The sequence below is a fragment of the Schistocerca serialis genome, chromosome 7, assembly GCF_023864345.2.
Source record: "Schistocerca serialis cubense isolate TAMUIC-IGC-003099 chromosome 7, iqSchSeri2.2, whole genome shotgun sequence".
Lineage (NCBI taxonomy): Eukaryota > Metazoa > Arthropoda > Insecta > Orthoptera > Acrididae > Schistocerca > Schistocerca serialis.
In genome coordinates this window covers 167,775,346-167,798,257 of record NC_064644.1, presented here as the reverse complement: position 1 = coordinate 167,798,257, position 22,912 = coordinate 167,775,346, and the positions used below count along the sequence as shown (strand labels likewise).

Below are 22,912 nucleotides of genomic sequence, written 5' to 3'. Positions count from 1 at the left end.
ATTATTGCCCTAAGAAATGTATATCTACAGAAAACTTATGGTTGGTGTTTGCTGAAATATACTTGTGTCTGCAGGCTTGATTTCTTAGTGATGCTGTGAAGGCTTCTTGAATGGCAGTGGACCAATAACTTTTATACTGCATAAGCAGAATGAAAGCAGAAAACATTGGGAAGGAAGATTCTGTAGCGAAAGCAGTTGAATGGACAAGGTCACATCCATACTACTAGGAAACATCATTTTGCTACTTCAGTTGCTTCAAAAACTGATGAAGTAAACTTTAAAGTAAGTTAAAGATTCATCTTTTACTTGCAAGTTTACTTCATCGATACTATGTCGGACACTCTTATCCAGGAAAATGGGGTGCCTCAGGGCTCTCTCCTGACTGTAGTGATGCGACAGAAGTGTGATAACAGAAGCAGAAGCTGGAAACAGATGTCAAAAGCCTATTTTAGCTGAAATGGATCCAGAAGCAGAAGTGTATACATTAAGAAAAAAGTAACAATTCTTATCAAACACAATTTTTTAATTACATTAATACTCAAAATTTATCAATGGCCATTTATACTTAACAAAACGCAATTTTGCTGCTTTTTCACTCTGCAGTCTCTTTCAGTGTTCTTCATCTGTGAGGCCAGCACCACTGAATAACTGTTCACTGGCTACGCTAGTGGGAGGAGCAGACAAATACTGGTGAGCTAGTGGTAATAGATAGCGGCACTTGTGTCCATTTGGTTTCCACCTCAATAGCAGATCATCTTTTAGAGGTAGTCTCTTTTCCTTTTTGTGCTCCTGTAGGTTTGATTGTAGTATCAAAAGCAGATAGTCGTTTTCGTTAGTTGTCATCAGGTCTTGCTGGTATTCATTCATATTTAACAAGAATTCTAACATTTGTAATGATGTTTCTAACTGAGATTCTGTGGTTAAATCACAATTTGTTTGGATTTCTGGCTTTCATCATCATCAAATTAAGTATTTGGAACTCGACTTGCTCTGTGATGATGCCACTGAAAAATTTTGACCTGTATTGCAGATTTTAAAATTTCACAAATGTGTACTTATTGTTTTTGGTGAGTTCTCCAAATCTCATGCCTGATTCAGTTCATGTAATTTTCTTGTAAAATTTTGGAATCATTCTAAAGTATCAATTTTTGTTTCTTCTTGCTGTAAAGTGGTCACAAGAACTTGAATTGGCAGTATGACTGATGAAATGCTCGCTTGAGAACTGCTTAAGTTTCCAGTAAGTTCATCAAAAGGTTTCACTGCTTCTACAAATTTTTGAACATTTATCCAGTCTTCAGTGCAAATCACTGTGTTGGGTTTGAATTTAAGTACAGAATTATGAATCCTTGAGCTTTGAAAATCTTTCCATAATATAGAACATGTTATTCCAGCTGGAAATAGAAGAAATTAAATTAACAGATAGGATTTTTGTAAAAACAAAATACTCAATACTTACACTAAAGATATACCATAAAATTAAATTCATTTATGTATATTTAACAATTTTTACCATATTGGGCAATGCTGAATGACAGATAAAGCAGGTTCCCATTGAATCTAGCTTGGTTGGTGTGACCAAGGAATGATTTAAATGGATGCCCCCCCCCCCCTTTTTTCCAGTAAGTTATGGGAGCCACTCCTGTGATTCCACAGCAGCTCGAATACAAAATTGTATCTGATGTATTGCAAAATCCACATCATCAAAGCCAGACAACTGCAATGCCTTAATGATGTAACATCCATGAATATGAACATTACAAAGCACTGCTTGGTGATTTATGCCCCATTCTTGGAATATCATTTCAAATTTTGTTGATGTTATGTCATCTGTATGACACCCAGTCATAACTTCACATTTCAAAATTATAGACATCTTGTGAAAATCCTTTGAAATACTACAAGAAGTCAAACTACGTCATGAAGTTCCAGAATGTAGATGAGACCATATGTCAGTTGTGAAACATAATTTTTTCAAATTCTTCAAGTATTTTTTGTTTTTTATTTTTCTTCCCAGCTTAATGTACAAGTTATCACACAAACATGAAGCAAAAAAAATCATGACCTTTCATCTTATACTTTGGGAGAACAGCATTCACTACTCTGTGCAAGCCAGAACCCTTGACAAAATTAAATGATAAGTTCTGGATGACAATCATTTCAGCAATTATTCAATCCATTTTTTGAGACTTTCGGTGTGAGGAATCCCAACAATCAATTACTTGCAGATTCTGTTGCAATGTAAATTGTTGTTTAGCATATTTGGTTAGAGTAAAATAAATCTATAATGACAACACAATAAAAATAGTACAACACCCCAAGAAATTAAATACATAACAAGCAATGCAAAAATAAAATTCCAAGTTGTTAAGTAAGGCATGTAAATAATTCGCAGCATGCCCAGCTAAAGCAACAGTTGTAAAAGAAATGTTTCTGAACCAGTTTATAAGTCATGCTGCAGTTTCTCAGTAGGACATTAACTTATAAATAGTGGATTTTATTCTTCATTCTCTGTACTAGGTTTTGGTAACTTCTTTACCATCATTAGTGTTTACTTTAGAACTGATGATGGTAAAGAAGTTGCTGACACTTGGTATGCTTTACGGAGAATGAAATGCAATAAATAAATTGTCATTCTAATTAGTATATGCAACGTGATTGGTAGTGGTTCTAATCATAAACAGTTACGTGAGTACCATCACTCTTCTATAGGTAGTTGGAAGATAAAATTCTTAGAAACATTTTTCGACTACAGTATTTTATAAATATTGACTATCCTTTTGTTTCCTTGCCTCCACCGATAGCTTCATATAACTTCCCAAACTCTGCAAATTTCTCAACATGTCATGATGTCAGATGACTCTTCCATGTGGTGGTCATGCACCTTTTTTTGCAAATTTACTTTGTCACAGATTTTGCATTTGGCAGTCAAATCATCAACCTCAGTGAAATAGTTCCAAATAAGCTTATTTTTGCTTTCATTATTGCACTCTTAGATAATGTTACACTACAAAAGCATTTAATAAAAAACACTGTACAATATAGTGATACTATACAGCAACACAAAATAATTGACGAGTGAGAAAACACTACACTTTGATGGCGATGAACAGAGACAGTATATAATAATCCAATAAACGCAACAATTGCTATGGGCACGTATCAGCTTGCTACAGACTCCACTCAATGAACTCCCATGTGCATAGCAGCCGCATCAACAATCTCACCATTGCTGAATTTTTCGATAAACTTTCAATATAAAGATGTGAAAGCGGATGTGAAAAAATGTGCACAAATTCCGCATTTGCGGAAGCAGAAACAAAGGTCTGTCGCATCACTAGTCCTGAGTTTTGCCCTCTTTGCTATAACATTAACCCTATTATAGCCTGCCTCCCGCCGGGCATCTCTGGTTCCCTTTTTGTTGACAGATTTGCTATCTATTGCAGTTCTCCACAGACATGTCTCCTTGAGCAGAGTCTTCAGCAATGTCCCAATCATCTTTATTTGTGAAACATTGACAGTGGCTGTTGCTTTTCAACTGACAAAACTGATTGTATGAATTTCTGGTGGCACTATGGCTTCCTTCCACTATCTTTACATCATAGGCCTGTTGCTCTTCCATTTGTTGAAACTACAGAATTCAGGGGGCTCATGCTTGATAGAAAACTACCTTTGTCCTCCCAAGAGTCTTACCTGGCCATCTATTGTACCCAGTCCCTCAGTGTCTTACATATCTGAAGTGGTGCTTCCTGAGGAGCAGATCAGACCACCCTCCTCTGTTTGTACTGATCCCTTGTCCATTTGAAATTAGATTATGGGTATTTCATTTATGCATCTGCATGTCCGTCCACCTTATGCAGTCTTAATGTAATCTACCATCATGGAATCTATTTGGTCACTGGAGCCTTTTACACTAGTCTGAATGAAAGTCTCTATGCAGAAGCTGCCAAACTACCGCTGTCAGACCGACAGCATCTCCTCAGCGGGTAAGCATGCCATTTTTCTGCCTTGCCCAGCCACCCATCCTATGCTTCCTCCTTCGATGACTTCCTTGATTGGCATTATGGGGGACATCCTTGTTTGCTACCTCCCAGAGTTCACTTCCGGCTATTGCTGTGGCAGCTTAACTTCATGCTACCCTACCACATTCCCAGTGGGTATGACCCCTCCACCACCTTGGCTTCATGTGGAGACCCATGTTCATCTTGGACTTCATTCACTTCATAAGGAAACTACTCTGTATTCGATCTATTGCTGTAAGTTTCTTGACCTTCGCACAGAACTTGGTGATAGTACCTCAAAGACTGACGGTGTCAGGTGTGCCTTTGTCATTGGCACCAATGATTTTCAGTGTAAGCTTCCAGAACACTGCTCAATATTTAAAGCAGAGCTCATCATCCTCTGTCGGACCATGCAGTACATCTGGTGAAATAGGCTTTTTAATTGTGTCATGTGCTCTAATTCTCTCAATTTCCTTCAGAACCCATGTGTGCAATACACAGTCCATCCTTTAGTGCAACAGGTCCAAGAAAGCTTCCACTTGCTCGCTCTTTAGGGGGCTGCTGTGATATTTATGTGGGTTCATGGTCACATAGGTCTGACTGGAAACAAGGCTGCTGACACTGCTGCCAAGGCTGCAGTCCACCTACCTCGGCCTGCTAGCTCTTCCACTCCTTCCGATGCTCTCTCTTCCATTCCTGCCGATCTTACATAGCCGACAGCTCCGCACGCTACTTCATCTTCTGCGGCCTTCCACCTCACTGCCACGGGTGCCTTCGCTTGGCCGGTTCACCACCGACGACCTTGTATGGGTATGGGGATATGGCAGGCGGCCAAAATGGAGTCCCTGCCACATCTTATGACACTGTGGCCAACGCCTATATGAATCCAGATGGACACGGGTGTTGCAGTGTGTCATTCGGACCAGCTTCGGCCCCTTGTGCTGGCAACGCCTGTTCCAGATGCCGCTACACCACCTTCGGCTCTACTTGATGCTCGGGATACTGGAATCTCTCATTACTCACAACGCAGTCCTCTCACCATCATATCGTTGCCAGCATGAGAACTGACGCCACCAGGAGACGTGCCCATGCAAGAACCAGATGACCATCATCTGTCGGAGCAACTCTACTCACCTCCCTCTCCTACGGACACGGACACATCCCCCATGTCTCCTGTTATAACAACTGGACTTGCCGCAATGGGCAGATTGGTGCATGGGGCCCCAGCAGATTCGACACCCACGTCTCCTGTCATCTCAACCTGTTGTCATCGGGGACACTTCCATCTGTACGGGAAGCCTCCTCCTCGAGACTTTACGGCCAGTCAAACAACACCTATGGACGTTAGCAATCTACAGGCCACCTCCATCAAGACCTGTACAAAAAATTCAAAGGGGGGAAAAGTGTTGAGACTCGCCGATCTTTCAAAGTGCCGCCACGCAGTTACGCCTCGCTGTCTGCCAGCCATTCAGCAACAGCGCCACCTAAGTGGCCAGCCAGCCAGTGGCCGCTAGACTTGGACTCAGTTATGATTTGACTGTTAAAGTGTACACACGTCTTACTCTGTTTACTTGATCTGTGACTTTCATGTATTGCATCTTCCTTGAAATATATTTGTTCAACTTGAAGTTATAACACTGGGGATACTGACAAACAGCCCCACAGTGAACTTATTCCCTTAAGAAATTTGTTGTCAATAATCACTCACAGCTTGAAAACAACAGTAACACTCATAAATATGATGCCGGATTTACGCTCTACCGTTAGGTTGGTGCATAAGTTCCTAGTGTTTCTGTTTTTTGTGTTGGTATTCCATTTGCTATGATTTATTTATTGATTGTCATTTTTTACTTGTAGTTGACTGTTCCTATATGAGTTCACATGTTGTCATTTAGTCATGTGGAGATAGTGAGTGGAGCTGTTTTTGCCAGAAAATGGAGTGCCAAATGGAGAATCTATGGAGGGGTGACAGCAGCAGAGGCAGCCAGAATCATTTGTATGTTGTTTGGCAATAATGCCATTTGACAGAGCACAGCAAGAAAGTGGTTTTGTCATTTTAAGGAGGATCATTTTGGTATTAGTGACTGTCCACATTCAGGAAGTCTTTTGGGGCTTGAAGATCGTTTAAATGCATTACTCAATAATGATCCGTGTCATTGTACTTGGGAACTGGCAAATGTGATGAACTGTCATCATTCCACCATCATGTGACATTTGCATACAATGGGGAAGGTTGAAAAATTGTTTGTATGGGCACTGCATGCTTTTCGCTAAAATCACAAACATTAGCAGCTGACCATATGTGCATCTCTGCTTGATCACCGTGAGTTGGCTCATGAACAACACTGAACATTCCTATCCTGTATCATTACTGGTGATGAGAATGAAAAAATAATTGTGGAGCCCAAACAAAACAGCAGTTCCCTGTACAACGACCTGCATGGATCCACAAAAGATAGTGATGTGCATCTGGTGGAACAGCGACATTGTGGTGTACTAAGAATTGCTTCCCCAAAGTGTAACCATCACTGTTGATAATTATTGTCAACAACTGAGATGTCTTGCAGATGCAGTCCAATAATAATGACCAGGAAGGCTGCCTGAAGTGATGCTACTCCACAATGACACCCACCTGCATTCTGTTACACTGACAAAAAACACTGTACAGGAGTCATTCTGCACCCACATTATTCACCTGATTTCATGGCCTCAGATTTTACATTTTCTGCTCTCTATGGAATAACCTTCAAGGAACTTCCTTTCTGGGTGAAAATGCACTCCAAACATGGCTTGATAAATTTTTTTGTCTCAAGATCACATGATTTCTGTAGTTGCGGAATCAAAAAGTTACCCCAGAATTGGTAGTAGTCTGTTGTAAATAATGAATGAGAATATGTTATTGATGGCTAAAGCCTCTGTTATGTATATCTGTTGTGTTTATTAAAGTTATTGAAAAATGATACAAACTTATGCACCAATGTAATAGATTTACACTGTCCATCATGTACATGCGCTTATCACCATCTTTTGTACTTTGAGAAAGATTGAATGATTTGTGTGTGGTAGATGGGAGCCTCATATGAACAGGTCACATGGACGGTTGGCTGTTGTGCAATGACTGCAATATGAGTGGTGATAAAGTGGACTCTGAGGAACAGTCAGCAGACAACAGCTGAAATCAGGACAGAAGTTATAGGCAGAGCGATATCATGACCCACTAGAAACAAATTACTGAAAGCTCGGTTGAGATCTTGAACAGAATGACTTCCTCCATGCCAGGCACTGTGGATGTGAAACCCCAACTTACACTTTTCTCACACAACATCCTTAAATGCATGTATCAAGGCAGTTATGTAAATGCAGTACTTCCCAATTTCTGCAAATGTTTTGGCTTATTACGACATCTATACTTATTATCAAAATTATGCTCATATGTAGCAGCAAGTGAAATTTTTGAGAGGACTGAGGATTTTTGGTAGGGATAATGCAGCATGTTATCTTGGATAGGGAGTTAGGGACAGATCTAGAAATGACTGTGCACCAGAGAAATGTATTGGGACCCTTACTGTTCATGTTGCATATTAATGACCTTGCAAACAATATTAATAGAAGCCTCAGACTTTTTGCAAATGGTGTAGTTATCTGTAATGAAGTACTGTCTGAAAAAACTGCACAGAAATTCACTCAGATCTTGATAAGATTTCAAAGTGGTGCAGAGATTGTCAACTTACTTTAAATGTTCAAAAATGTAAAATTGTCCATTCACAAAATGAAAAAAACATAGTAACCTTTGAGAGGAATATCTGTTGGAGTCAGTCAGATTGTACAAATATCTGCTTATAAAACTGCATAGGCATATGAAATGAAATGATTATATATACGCTTAGTCACTGGTAAAGTAGTTGCCAGGCTTCACTTTACTGGTAAATATTAGAAAAATGCAAACATATTCAAAGGAGATTACTTAGAAATCACTCATGAAACTCTTCCTAGAATACTGATCAAGTGTGTGGGACTCATACCAAATAGAACTAATAGGGGATACTCAGTGTATATGGAGAAGAGCATCACTTTTTGTCACGTGTTTGTTTGACATATGGAAGTGTGTCACAGACATGCTAAAGAAACTGAACTTTCAGAGACTTGCACAGATGCAAACTACCCCAAGAAAGCCTGCTTACGAAGTTTCAAGAACTGACTTTAAGTGATGACTCTAGGAATATACTACAATCTCCTATGTATTGCTTATGTGAGGATCATGAGGACAAAATGAGATCAATTCCAGTGTGCACAGGAGCATTTAAACAGTCATTCTTCCTGTGCACCATACAAAAATGGAACAGGAAGAAGCCCTAACAATTAGTATAACAGGAAGTACCCTCTGCTGCACACTTCATTGTAGTTGTAGAGTACAGATTCAGATGTGAATGTAAATGTTTACCACTGACAGTATCCCATAGAAAGTAGAGATGCACGTGGTAGAGCCAGAAACAACTGGGCAGTTGAATGGCATTCTGTGGTGTTAAGTGGAAGCAGCAGTTCTTGAGACACATACTTCCCCTACTCAGGAATCATAGTCTGGGAAGCTGTAAAATGTAAAATATAACTTATTAGTCTCGTTACATACATTGTACAGATCATATGATCTGTTGTACAGGAGGCACATCAAGTTTAGCAAAAATATAATGTGTAATGATTTACAGAAATTCTTTTTACACTATTTTAAGAATAATGCCAATAAATACAACACAACAATATTTACTATAAATTAACAATTTACCTATTTCCTTTGTTGACAACACAGACAACACAGAAATATTAGCTATAGATTTTTACTGTTCAAAGTGTTACACTGTCTTTCATGAATTCTGCAATGGTTTAGTAACATTTCTATATTAAAATATTTTGGAGTAAACTTTTCAGCAAATCAAGGTCCATTGTTAATATGTTTCATCCTTTTAATTTGTTATATATTTTTAGCCCCATGTACAGTGGTATCTGAGCATAAAGCTCTAAGTGATGTGAAGTTTTCCTTGTGACGAGTACCGTAGCTATGCTTAAAATGAAACTTTTCAAGATTATGTTGATTATTATTTACAAAAATAGAAATTTGAAAAATGTAAAATGAAGTAATTGTTAGTATTTTAAATTTTTTGAATGATGGGTGACATGACTCATTTTTGTGAGCAGCACACATGTTTCTAATGATTTTCTTCTGAAGAATTAGTAGCCTTGTACTACTTCTAGAGTTACTGAATATAAGAACAGAATTAATTTGGTAACTGAAGGAAGGCTGAATGCTCACCAGTATCTGGCAAGAATGATAAACTGTCATTATACCCTTCATGATCAGGGTATCAAATAGCGTGCTACAAGAAAATGCAAGCCTATACATTGTAACTCATACCACATGTGCCATAATGAATGTACAGATCCTTGAATGGCCTATCTGACACCTATAGAGCAGGTCTGGGATGTGGTGGGAAGACGTATACTTTCATAGCAGCCTCCAGTCAACAATCCTCATGAGATGATATAGCATTTGTTTCAAACAGGGAAAGAAATTCCTTGAGATGACATTTGGAGACTTTGTGTTCATGCCAGAATGATTACAGGAGTATATTGCTGCCTGTAGTGCATGTCATACTGATGTAGATGACAGATGTCTGTTCAGAATGGAATCATGACTTAAATGAACATCTTAACAAAGTTTCATAAAGATCAAACTGGTGCTTCATAGTGTAATACTTTCTACTTCCATCAGTGTAATTATATTTATGATATAAATCATGACTAATATTTATTGAGTGATATTGTAATACTGATACATATTATAAAGCTTTTAATGAAAAAGTTAATTTTTGCTTAATATTGTACATGCAGAAAAATTTCTTCACTTGGATTTGTTTCAGATTAATGTTTATTCATGTTCACTTGCATTTGATGCAGGTGCTTCCTCACCCGCCCCTCCTCCATCCTCTGCAAGCAGTGGATTCTCTGATGATGACAGCTTGCACTGTGATATCAGCCAGGGCACAACTCTGGAGCAGTTTGTAGAAATGGTTAGGACAAAGGGTCGCCTTGGCCTCATTCAGGACTACACAGAAATTCGGTCCAGAATGCCTGAAGGTTCCTTCAACCATGCAAGGTATGATTTGATAACCTCATTTTTGATTATTTTTTTAAAATTTGGAATGGTGTTGGTGGTGGTAGTAGTAGTAGTAGTAGTAGTAGTAGTAGTATGAGGGCTGTTCAAAAGGTATCTGATGTTATTTTTTATTCTTTGATAAGGATAGAAGCTCAAACAAATGAATTAAAATTGTGCTACTCACGTGACTTGTATCTTGGTCTCCTGCTTACTAGGCAGATGCACTAACCACTGCACCACCATAGCTTAGCCGTGCGGTTAAAGGCGCTGCAGTCTGAAACCGCAAGACCGCTACGGTCGCAGGTTCGAATCCTGCCTCGGGCATGGATGTTTGTGATGTCCTTAGGTTAGTTAGGTTTAACTAGTTCTAAGTTCTAGACTAATGACCTCAGAAGTTGAGTCCCATAGTGCTCAGAGCCATTTGAACCACTATAGCTTAGTGGCTACCACATCTGCACAGACTACCTAAGTCCAGTGGCCTCCCTGACACAAATTTCAGTTCACATCTTCAGCCCATTTTCCCCTTCTCAAATTTTCAGTATTGCAGAGGCTCTCTGAAACTGGAGAGACATTGGGAGACTTCAGTTGCCATCTTTAAAATGGGAAAGTCACATGATTAAAACAGGTGCCATTGGCAGGGATTTGTGAGAGATTGTTTTGAATGTCATATCTGAAAATTACTTTGAAGAGGTAGAAGAGAGCTGACTCATGGTGGTTATGTCTCAAGTTCCTTAGTAACTAAGAGAGTGTTTTGAGTCAGTTAATGTATAGGAGAGCATTAGTGATCGTGCTTAGAAAGTGTGATAGGAAACAAATTGCAACTTTAATATGTGAGTAGTCAACATCAAATTCTCAGGTCAGAGGATGAAGATGTGGAGCAAGAATGTATGAAATTCGGTAGCATACTACAATATGCCATAGACTAGTATGTGCCATGCAAGGTTGTGAGATATAGATAAGACCAAGGTTGTAAGTGATGGGTAAGACTCATTTTAGTATTACAATTATCTTAGAAAGTTACTATCAGAACAAAAGCAGCTACATCGCAGATTTAAGTGAAGTCAAAAACTAGGTGACAAACAGAAGCTGAACAAAACCAAAATGAGCATAAGGAGAGCAGTGTGACAAGTGTTCAATGAATTTGAAGGTAAAATTTTGCCAACTTATCTCCCCAAAACTCTTAAGAAGTTTCAGTCCCATGTAAAGTCAGTAATCAGCTGTTCAGTGGTGCAGTGACTATAATGACACCAAAATGGAATATGACCAAAATAAGGCTGAAATACTGAATTCAGAATTCAATTGATTTAACATGGAAGCTCATAATACAGTTCCTCTTTCCTATCATCACATGAATGCCAAAATGGCAGATATTGGGAGAACTGATTACAGAATAGAAAATCAACTAAAATTGCTAAGTAAAGAAAAGGCATCAGGATGGGATGGGATACCTGTGAGATGGGTGGACATAACTGTAGGCCTTTATTGCACACATCAATCTTTTGTAGGATAATGGGACATGTTCTGTGTTCACACACTATGACAAAAACTTCCTGTATAGAAACTTAACATCGTTTGTGCAAACAGAGATCTTGTGAAATACAGCTCACTCTGTTTGTGCATGAAATCCATTGCATTGTACACAGAGATGTCCAAGTTGATGCCGTGTTGCTTGGCTTCCAGGAGGCACTTGATGGAGTCCCATACTGTCATTTAGTAAATATAATTTGAGCTTAGTGCATGGCTTCAGGACTTTGCTAACAGACAGAACTCGATATGTTAACTCTTAATGGAACATGATCGACAGATGTGGAGGTAATTTCTGGAGTATCCCAAGGGGGTGTTCTGTGGCCATTACTGCTCTCAAGATATATAAATGATCTAGCAGATAATGTCAGGAGCTCTAGTGAGGCTTTTTGCAGACAAAACTACTGACTGTAGAAAGATTGCCAACACCAGAAGGCCTGTAGAAAATTGAATACTGGCGTAGGGACTGGCAGTTCACTATGAACATAGATAAACATAATACATTCATATAATTAGGCTAAGAGATCCATTAGAATTTATTATGCTATTGGTGAAAACTCACTGGAAACAGCAACAACCATTAAATACCTAGGAGTGACCTAAAGTGGAATGACCACATAAAAAAATGGTAGGAGAAGCAGATGTAAGGCTGAGATTCATTCGAAAAATCTTAAATAATTCTTTAGAAAAGGAAATATTCCTACTCACCATATAGCAGAGATGATGAGTCACAGATATACACAACCAAAAGACCACTAAACAAGTAAGCTTTCATCCAAAATAGACTACACACAATACATGGATGAGGTGGAGAGAGGTTCAGAAAATCTGGTGTTGGTAGGAAGGATCCAGCTGGCATAGGCTGCATTTTAATGACTATTTCACAGCCTTTGCTATCTGAATCCTCCCTACCAACACCGGCTTTTCTTGAACTGCATAGGTGAGAAATCTCCATGGAGTTTATACTACATTCCCATAACATTCCTGACATCAACCTTCTTTAGTCATTGTCCTTCACCCACCTATCCTCTTCCCTGTTTAATGCATCTGCATTAAATTCTGCATGAAACTCAAGAAGACCTTTACAGAGACACACCAAATGAGTGCTTCATCGAATGGTTCACATAGTTTAAAAATGGCAGGACAGAAGTTAAAGATGACCCTCCTTCAGAATGTCCTTCGACGTCTACCAATGATGCTCATGTCAGGAACATCAACAAAATTTTGAATGCCAATCGAAGATTGACTGCCTGAGAGATTGCAGAAGAATGTAACATTTCAGTTGGATCATGTTATGAAATCCTAACACAGTATCTTGAAATGCATTGTGTTGCTTCCAAGTTTTTCCACAGCTCATGAGTAAAGACAAGAAACACTTTTGCACCACAATCTGTGAAGAGCTTTTGTATCGCGCTAATGAGAATGAGATTTTACTTAAGAGAATCATAACTGGTGATGAGACATGGGTCTACACTTATGAAGTTGTAACCATGGTTCAATCTTCACTATGGGTCAGGAAAGTTTCTCAAAGATCAAAAAAAGCTTGTCACGGCAGCCAAATGCCAAAGCCATGCTGATAGTTTTCTTTGATTTCGAAGGATTAGTTCATTATGAATTCATACCACAGGGACAAACTGTTAATCAATGGTGCTGTGAGAAAATGTGAGAAGGAAATGGCCTGAAATATGGCGAGACAATTCATGGCTCTTGCATCACGATATCACACCTGCACGTTCATCCCAGATGGTGCTTGACTACTGCACAAAAAATGAAATCACCTTGCCGCCACATCCTTTGTACTCTTCAGACTGGCCCCTGTGGACTTTTTTTAATTTCCAAAGTTGAAAACTCCATTGAAAGGACAAAGATTTCCAGTGATAGACAAGATAAAAGTAAATTCCCAAATTGTTTTTTGTGTGATCCAGCAAGAGGTGAACCAATACTGCTTCCGGAAGTGGAAACGGCTTTGGGGATGATGTATCAATTGTGAAAGAGAATATATCGAAGGATACCATGCTCACTAAGTAAAAGATAAGCACAGAAAAATTTTGTGGAGAAAGTTCTGGAACTTTTTAACAGTCCTCATATGGTGAGTAGCAGTCGTTTATTTTCGTAATATTATCATTATTCCATCCCAGATTTTCCATTGTTTAAACAAATGTAATTCATCCATGTAATACGTGGTTTACAAAATGCTTGTTTGACTGATTCTCAAATATTGTTCATCAATCTCAGACCTTTCCCAAGAAGGAAGGAAGATTAGAGTTTAATGTCACATCAACAATGAGGTATTTAATATTTTGGATCTTGGGTATTAATAACTGCTTCAGCCGAAGTGGTTATTAATACACAAGATGACTAATCATAGCTGTAGTTGCCCTACCTACAGATTGGTATGCAAATATTTTGGAAACAAAACCCAACCATAGCTCAGGCCACAACCTTGTGTTAAAAAGACCTTGTGTGAAATAAGTCAGACTGTGATTTTCTGAACACATGAGCCATCTGTCACTCAAAAACTTAACTCATTTCATATGAGAACAAAGTACGGACATCTCGCTACCTGTCCCTTGACTGGTGCTGCTCAGTCTGGAACTGTGTGACCACTACGGTCACAGGTTCGAATCCTGCCTCGGGCATGGATGTGTGTGGTGTCCTTAGGTTAGTTAGGTTTAATTAGTTCTAAGTTCTAGGGAACTGATGACCTCAGAAGTTAAGTCCCATAGTGCTCAGAGACTTTTGAACCATTTGATTTGGTGCTGCCTTCTGCTCCAATTTCTAGAATTACTTCAAAACTGACATTAGTGAACATAACAGCTGCTGTCAGGAATGGCTGAACCAATATGATCCCATTGACATCATTTTGTGCATATACTGATCAGGTTTCTCAGTTTTCTGTAATTTGCTACAAATACATCACATTTGTTGCATCAAGAAATTTTGGAACCTCAAGAGTAAGAAATTGCTCAATAACTCGCACCGCACTTTTTTCTTGGAAGGATAATTACACTTTCTATCATTGTTATTTTAAAATTTGCAATCTATCAAAGAACTAAAGTAAATATGAAAAACAAATCTAGAGGCTTGGTCCATTTTTAGTATTTGTTGTTCTAGAAAATATATTGCCAGTAATGCTTTCAATAATGGTGTAAATGGCCAGTTTCCCAGGCTTAATTCTCTTCTAATTGGCCAATCTCCAGAGCATTAAAGATGGAGCAGAAGCTCAAATTAGGGCAGGCTGGTGAAGGAAATCTACTATGCCCTTTCAGAGGAACTATCCTGCATTTCCCTTAAGCAGTTTAGGGAAATCACAGAAAACATAAATCTGGATGGCCAGGTGGGGATTTGAACCATCTTCTTCTTGAATGTGAGTTCAGTTTTTTAACCACTGTGCCATGTCACTTGGTTTTACCAAAAAGGATTAACAGAAAAGATAGAGAAGATCCAATGAAGAGTATTGTGTCTTGTTATGGTATAATTAAATAAATGCGAGAGCATTACAGAGTACTCAATAAATTTCAGGGGAAGCTGGTACAAGAGGACGCATTGTGTATCCTAGGGAATGTTACTGCTGAAATTAAGAGTTTATACATTTGAAGAAGAGTTGGGCAGCATACTACTTCCTCCCTCTCACAAACACTCATCTCATGCATCATTTACACATGGAACAGAGAAGGGGGAATTTATTGTGGCACCAGGGTGCCCTCTGCACACATCATAAGGTTACTTGTAGAGTATAGAAGTAAATGTAAATGCAAATGTAAGGACTCTGAATGTTCTGCGAGAAGCTGTGCTGTGAATTCTAGTGTAGGTTTAAGATCTGTAGTGTGTCCCTAAAGGGATTGAGGGTGTGCTACACATTAGAGGCTGCTGAGCCTTAGAGTGTGTGCAGAGTGCACATAAGGATTTTTTTTTTTAAAAAAAGCTTTTGGCGACTCTTCCATCCAATCCATATGATAATAGCTGCAGGAAGCCCTGAAGTTTGTAGCACTTCTAAAAAGCATTGGAACTTATGTAATACTTGGTACAGAGAGCTGGCTAAAACTCAAAAGTGACAGTGTTTGGGGTATCTCTAAGTATATATTGTAATTATGGGCAAATGGGAAAAGTAGGTGGTGTATTTGTCACAGGAGACAAGAAACTCAAATCCACCAAGACAGAAACCAAAGCTGCATGTGAAATTGTTTTAGCAATACTCAGTGTCAATGGTGGGTACAAACATGTAATTAGATTTTTCTGCTAACCACTAGGCTCACCCTAGATGTAACCAAAATCTCCAGAGAAAACCTGAGTTCAGGTGTATGTATGTTTTCCAGTCATACTGATCTGCATCAGAGAAGACTTTAATTATCCAGCAGACAACTGGGATAATTCCACTTTTTTAAGCGTGGGTCTCTCAAGATATCCTGTGAAACATTACTAAAGGTTTTTTCTTAAAGTTTAGAACCCCACTCATGATGGAAATATGTTCGATGTAATGGCAACAAATAGACCTGATATACTAAGAGTAGGATAGTGTGTGATATTAGTATTGTTGAAAAGGAGAACCACAGGATGAAGGTATTGCAATTTTGTGCAGACATTGGAGGAAAGTTATTAGTAGTTTCCTTGTAAATTTTTCATTTGATATAAACTAAATGAGTCATTGAATAAATTGCTTTTATAGATCTTTCATAACCACTTTGTTTTCTGTTCACAGGCAACCTGCAAATGCACCAAAGAATCGATACACAGATGTTCTGTGTTATGATCACAGTAGAGTTTTGCTTTCCCAGATAGATGGTGAAGCCTCTAGTGATTATATTAATGCAAATTTTGTTGATGGGTATAAACAGAAAAATGCATTCATTTCAACACAAGGTGAGGAAAAGCTAGATACTGAAATATTGTAACATAGATATACATGATATTTTTCATTTTTAAAAGGCAAATTGAAACTTACATAAAGTACATAATGGAATGTTGTGCGGAGGCATACTGAAATTTTTACTTAGTTGTTTGTATGTTCGCTTCTTGGTGATATTTATTCCTTAAGAAAAAGTTAAAACTGAACTGTAATTTGCACAATCACAGTAGAAGATTTAAAAATAATTTTTTCTAAAGCTGGAGTACACACACACACACATACACACGACTGCAGTATTAGGCAACTGAGGCCACACTGCGAGCAGCAGCACCAGTGCATGATGGGAGTGGTGACTGGGTGGGGGTGAGGAGAAGGCTGGGGCAGGAAGGGGGAGGGATAGTAAGGTAGGGATGGCAGACAGTGATGTGCTGCTGGAGAATGCGCAGGGATGAGGTGGAGTGAGAGTAGGGCACAAATGTGCAGTCAAGAGGTTAGATGGAGTGAGGAAGGGGGGGGGGGGGGGCGGGGAAGAGAAAAAGGACAGAAGTAAAAGGACTGGGTGTGATGGGGAAATGAGGATTGTGTAGTGCTGGAACGAGAACAGGGAAAGGGGGTCATTGAAGTGACTGCTTCACAGCCTGTGCCATGTGGATCCTTCCCACTAACACCAGATTTTCTGAACTGTGCAAATGAGAACATTCCTGCCTGCAACAAATCCTATGTCCTGCAACCCTCCTGCCTCAACCTTGGTTAGTCATTGTCCTCTCCCATCCAGCCCCTTCCCTGTTGCCATTCCAGCAGTACACAGCAATCATTCCACCATCGTACCCAGTCCTTTTACTTCTTCCTTTTCCGCCACCCCCCATCCCCCTTCCTATCTCTCCCCTTCCATCCATCTAAACTCCTGACTGCACATACCTGACCTATCCTCTCTCCACCTTGTCCCTGTGCGATCTCCAGCAGCATGTCTTTGTCTGCCACTCCCTACCCTACTATCCCTCCTCCTTACCTTCCCCCCCCCCCCCCCCCCCAGCCATCTCCTTACCCCCATCCAGTTGCCACTCCCATCACACACTGGTGCTGCTGTTCGCATTTCTGTGTGTATGTGTGTGAGTGTGTGTGTGTGCGTGTGTTTTTGATGATTGCCTTGCTGGCTGAAAGCTTTATTTGCGACAGTCTTTTTTTGTCATCTCCGCTATTTTGTGAGCAGCAACTTTCCTTTTCATTATATTGTTACTATCCTGGATTTTCCATTGTTTGATATAATATCTATGAGTCACTGTCGTAATTGGCCAATACATGCAAGTACTGTGGCATAACACTTTGTAGGGATATGAAATGGAATGATCATGAAATGGAATGATCACATAGGTTCAGTCTTGGGTAACACAGGTGTTAGACTTACTGGTAGAATACTGAGGAATAGCAATCAATCTACAAAGGACACAACTTACAAATTACTCGTGCGACTGGTTGTAGAATATTGCTCAAGTGGGTGGGAGCAAGTACCAGACAGGACTAGCAGGGAATATTGAACGTATACAGAGAAAGACAGCACGAATGGTCAAAGGTTTGTTTAATCCATGGGAGTGTGCTACAGAGATACTGAAGGAACTGAACTGAAAGACTGTTGAGGTTAGACATAAACTGTCCTGAGAAAGTCTGTTAACAAAATTTCATGAACTGGCCTTAAATGATTACTCTAGGAATATACTACACCCCCTACACATCGCTCACATAGGGAATTGTGAGGATAAGATTAGAATGATTATTGCTCGCACAGAGGCATTCGAACAGTTGTTCTTCCCGCACTCCTTATGTGAATGGAACAGGAAGAAACACTAATAAGTAGTACAATAGGACGTACCCTCTGCCGTGCACTGCACAGTGGTTTGCAGACTATAGATGTAGAGGTAGGTGTAGATTTGATGTAGGCATCTTTTACATGTGTGTCGGCTGATAATCAATGTGATGTTGGATATCTGAGGATGGAAAGAATAAAAAAAATTGGAGAACAGGGAGCCATTAACTCAAAGCTCATGGATACATGGTGCATAGGCACACTTAACACCACAGAAAAGTTACAGTCTTTTCTTGGCTTAAATGACCCCATTCCCCCCCCCCCCCCCTCCCCCTCCCCCTTCCCATTCCCCCCTCCCATACCTCATAACATGTTCACACTTGATTGGTTAGTTCTGAACTGCAAGGGCATAGCTCACTTAGTTAAATTTTCAGTGTTTTTGGAATATTTTACTGCTAGTTTACAAAAATTGCTCCAGTTGCTATCACACATTTCACAATACAACCAGCCTCTTCACATGCTATCTAAATTATGTGGTATGTTTACAGAAACCAATTATGATTTTGAGATAAATGTTAATTGCTAAAGTCGTATGACAATAATTCACACTAACACTCTCCCTAGCTGCTGTAATGTGTATTCCCATATAAAACATTCTGAGAGGTTTAAACTTTGTGCCAAATAATATGAAGCCATTTTTTGCGTATTGTTAAAATCTCTACCATCTGAGCCATGTAAGTACATGTCTGTTTCAAATATTTTATCCAGAATGGAACTTCCCATCATCAGTTAACTTTGCACTTATATAAACCATAATGATATTAAAAATATGCCTGGGTTGGATTTATGTCTCAGATTGCTTGTGATCACATAATAGCAAATGTTATTTGTAGCCATCAACAGAAAACACATTAGGACGTCCACAACCATGAATCAAGGCAAAAGCTCAAATTTTCAGAACCTCTATTACCTTCATAAAAGATCAGAAGAATACTGTGCAGACTTAATTGTAAGTTTTTAAGGCTCCCCCAACATAAAACAGAAAATAAGTAATGAAATACAAGCACTCAAAAAGAAACTTGAAAAAATCCCCCACAATCTACAATGATGCAACAGAACTTTTGATCATAAGGTAGCTTCAAATATGAATCAAGAAATATTCACTTCAATATAAGAATGTTGTCAGACTTGTTTTTGTGACTCTGGACCTCAACTATTTGGTAAAATGTTAACTATACTTCTTAAATTATTTATATTCCATGAGGGATATGCCATACAGTAAAACTTGCTCAAAACAGCATCAACAGGGACTAAAATAATTTTCCAGATTGGACAAGTTTCTGGATTACACAAAACTCACTGGGCAATGTAAAATTTGTCAAGTACAGTAAAAATTTTTAATTATGCATATACTGTATTTACATACCTACACTCCAGCACAGTAGATGTTCATTTACTGTATACTGGACAACAGAACACTGGACTATTACACTAATTGATAAATAACATGGAATTTCTATATTTTTACTTGAACTTTAAATTCGTTTATTATTGTATATACATACATATTATTTCCATGTTTATTTGCTTTACATTTCACTTCTTTCACCAGCTATCATCAAGGGAAACGTGTTTTAATTTCCTGTTCCAAATTTTTTGCACCATACAATAATTCCAACAAGTTGGGAGAATGTGTGTGTGCTGCAAATTGCATAAAATTGTTTGTGTATGCAATGGCTTCTTCAGGTGTGTTAATTTTTCTAGGGACATCATTTTACTCGTCTTCTTCTTACTTTGTTTCTTCATCATCATCCTCCTCTGTGTTGCGGATTTCTATTAAATCTGTTGCTGAAGTGAAATCGGAGTGAGTTGACAGAAAGTTGTCTCTTCAACTGCAATCATCTTCACTACATGAAATGTTTCGCATTTTCATTACTTCAGTAACTGCTGCTGCATTTTCTTGAACTTCGGTGGCCACAGAAGTGTATTGTTCTTGGCCCCCAAACCCCACTTTGTTGAAGCACTTTGTGATAGTTTCGGGTTTTATTTTCTTTACTGCCAAGCAAAACACGTTTACTGCATCCAGGACAGAAACTGACCACGCAAGAGCAGATGCACTTTTGGCCTCTTCAACACTAAGAATAAGGGATTGCATCAGTAATCGCTCTAATGACACTTGATTGTGTAAATAACGCCCTGGTCCATGGGTTGTGTGAGGCTGGTTGAACCTGGAGAGAACCAGGCCAATTTCACGTTTGACAATGCTACTTTTGGGTGCAGGTTGCGTTATCTAGGAAAAGGGGAACTTGGCAATTTCCTTTTTTTCATTTTGGCATTGAAAGAGCCCAGCCATTCTTCCATAAGACCACTCACCATCCACACCTTTTTATTGCTTTGTCATGTAACTAGAAGTTACTGATGTCTATATCTTTGAAACAATGCAGTTTTGCCACCTTTTCAATCACCAGTGGCTTCTCCATTTGATCTAACATGTTTCCACGCAGCAGTGCAGTTAGTCTTTCCCTGGACATTTCTCCACCGGTGCACTTTTCACTTCAAATTGCTAGCAATTTTGAAGGCAGTGTGTGATAAAACGGTCCCGTTTCCTCAGCATTGAATGGGTCTTTCAGTTCATAATTCATAATTAAGTTGGACAGTATTGTCTTCCTTTCTGTTGCTACACTCTCCTTCACATCCTTAGCTTCCCCACGGTTCATTCCACATGATGTTGTGCCTAGCTTTGAAATTGACCAGCCATCCTGTGGATGCCTTAAACTCTGTAATTCCAAGCTCTTGAGTGATTTTCAAGAGCCTCACTCTGCATCATGGGTCCAGATAAAGGTAAGTTTTTTGCCCACGCACGTAGGAACCATTCCCACACCATTTTGTTTATTTCTTCATTTCCAGTCTTCTTCGACTTTCTTTTCATCTGCCCATTTCCTTTCATCCATTTGTCCCGAATCTTATCTTTGTTTCTTAAAGTCACATAAATTTTTATTTTACTGCATTCGAAATGCAACATAATTTCGTGCACAGAGAGTTTGTCTTTCCCACTCGCCTGAATTACATTAATCTTTTCGTTAAGTGTCAACAACACATACCGTTTGTTTGATATCATGTTACTGTATCTCTTAAAGTGCTACTAGTCAACTGAAACTGGCAGGAAATAATGACCTTGCCGGGTAAAATCATTGTTTAACAGAACAATACCCACCTCTTTCACTGCGCACATTGCAGCAGTGTGTTGGTAGATGCACAACAATGTTCCTGTATGCACTGGCGTGTCAGTAATGAGTAAAATGAGAAAGCCAACAAACAGAGTGCTGATAAATGAAATGTTTCCTTTGATGTACTGTACCGACAGCAACTTATTTGTTGTTGCACAGAGTGGTGCGGTCTTAGGTCCACCCCAGCAGCGCCGCGCTGTGCTGGACCTCTTTTCTTGGTTTTGCGCCACTTAACAGAGGTGTTAAAAGTAACATTCTTGTAGAGTCATGAATAACTATTGAACTGTAATACAATAGTACTGTATAGGCTCTTTTCTGCTTTATACAATGACTTATTAAATATGTTCTAAGATTTGCTTTCTGTTTCCGCATTAGGCACGTTCCGCTTTATACAAAAAATCAGCATATGAAAGTGCACTGAATGTGTCGGGACTGAAATACTTGTACAGTTTGGGCAGATTCCCAAATTATACATGTGCCAATATGAGCAAGTTTTACTGCACAAGAATAAAAGACATATAATCTCAGAGTTTCTTATGATATCAGATTCACATATCTTTATTGAAACAGTAACCAATTCTGATAGTAAGAGTTTTTACGCAAGATAAAAATTATAATGCTGCATAATGACTATTTTTCTGTCAACTTACTTGCAACAGTTAGTTGCAAACACAGGAGCCTGAAACGGAATATCACAAGTATTCCAAAAGTTTCAGATCATGGTACCATATTTTATTTATGTATACATTTCTGGATACCACAAAAAAAGCATATGTTATTTTTCATTTGTTTTCTGGACTCAATCTGTATCATATGGCATATGGTTGTGTGTGTGTGTGTGTGTGTGGTCTTATACAGGGCGAACATTAATAAAACTGATAGTCTGCAGGGATGGATTCCTGACTGGAAGTTGATGAAAAATGTTCCTATAAACATGTTTCTAGGAATGGACAGTGTGTGCACAACAACAACAAATCATCCCGGAACACAGTACAGAGCTGCGTCGCATTCATGTCACAACAGGTGTTTAAAGAGGCTTCCATGGGTCACAGTGCAAACATTCATATATCACATCATGGCTTGCCGCACTCTTTTGCACGTTCCAGCCTCTCCAAATAGTGTCACAGGTCTTGTGAACATGCTGTTGAAGGGTCAGCATATCAGGAACTGGTTCAGCATAAGCAATGCCTTTCAGATTCCCCAAGGGGGTTTAAGTCCGATGATCTAGCAAGCCATGCTACAGGTCCTCCGTGTCCTATCTAGTGTACAGGGAAGATGATGATGAGATGTCGGCAAACTGTAATGTGGAATGGGGTGATGCTCAATCATGCGGAAACAAAAAACCTGTTATATTGCCAAAGTAACATT

At 39.0% G+C, this 22,912-nt stretch overlaps 1 protein-coding gene across 3 annotated transcripts in view; it reads left to right on the top strand.

Annotated features, from left to right (window-relative positions):
* The window catches only part of LOC126412356 (tyrosine-protein phosphatase non-receptor type 9), a 796,012-nt gene that overhangs the window by 748,936 nt on the left and 24,164 nt on the right, over positions 1 to 22,912 (top strand). For all 3 annotated transcript variants that reach the window (XM_050081912.1, XM_050081910.1, XM_050081911.1), the window contains 2 exons: positions 9,948 to 10,146; positions 16,370 to 16,530. In XM_050081912.1, the coding sequence (XP_049937869.1) occupies positions 9,948 to 10,146; positions 16,370 to 16,530 (360 nt within the window). The remainder of the gene's footprint in view (positions 1 to 9,947; positions 10,147 to 16,369; positions 16,531 to 22,912) is intronic.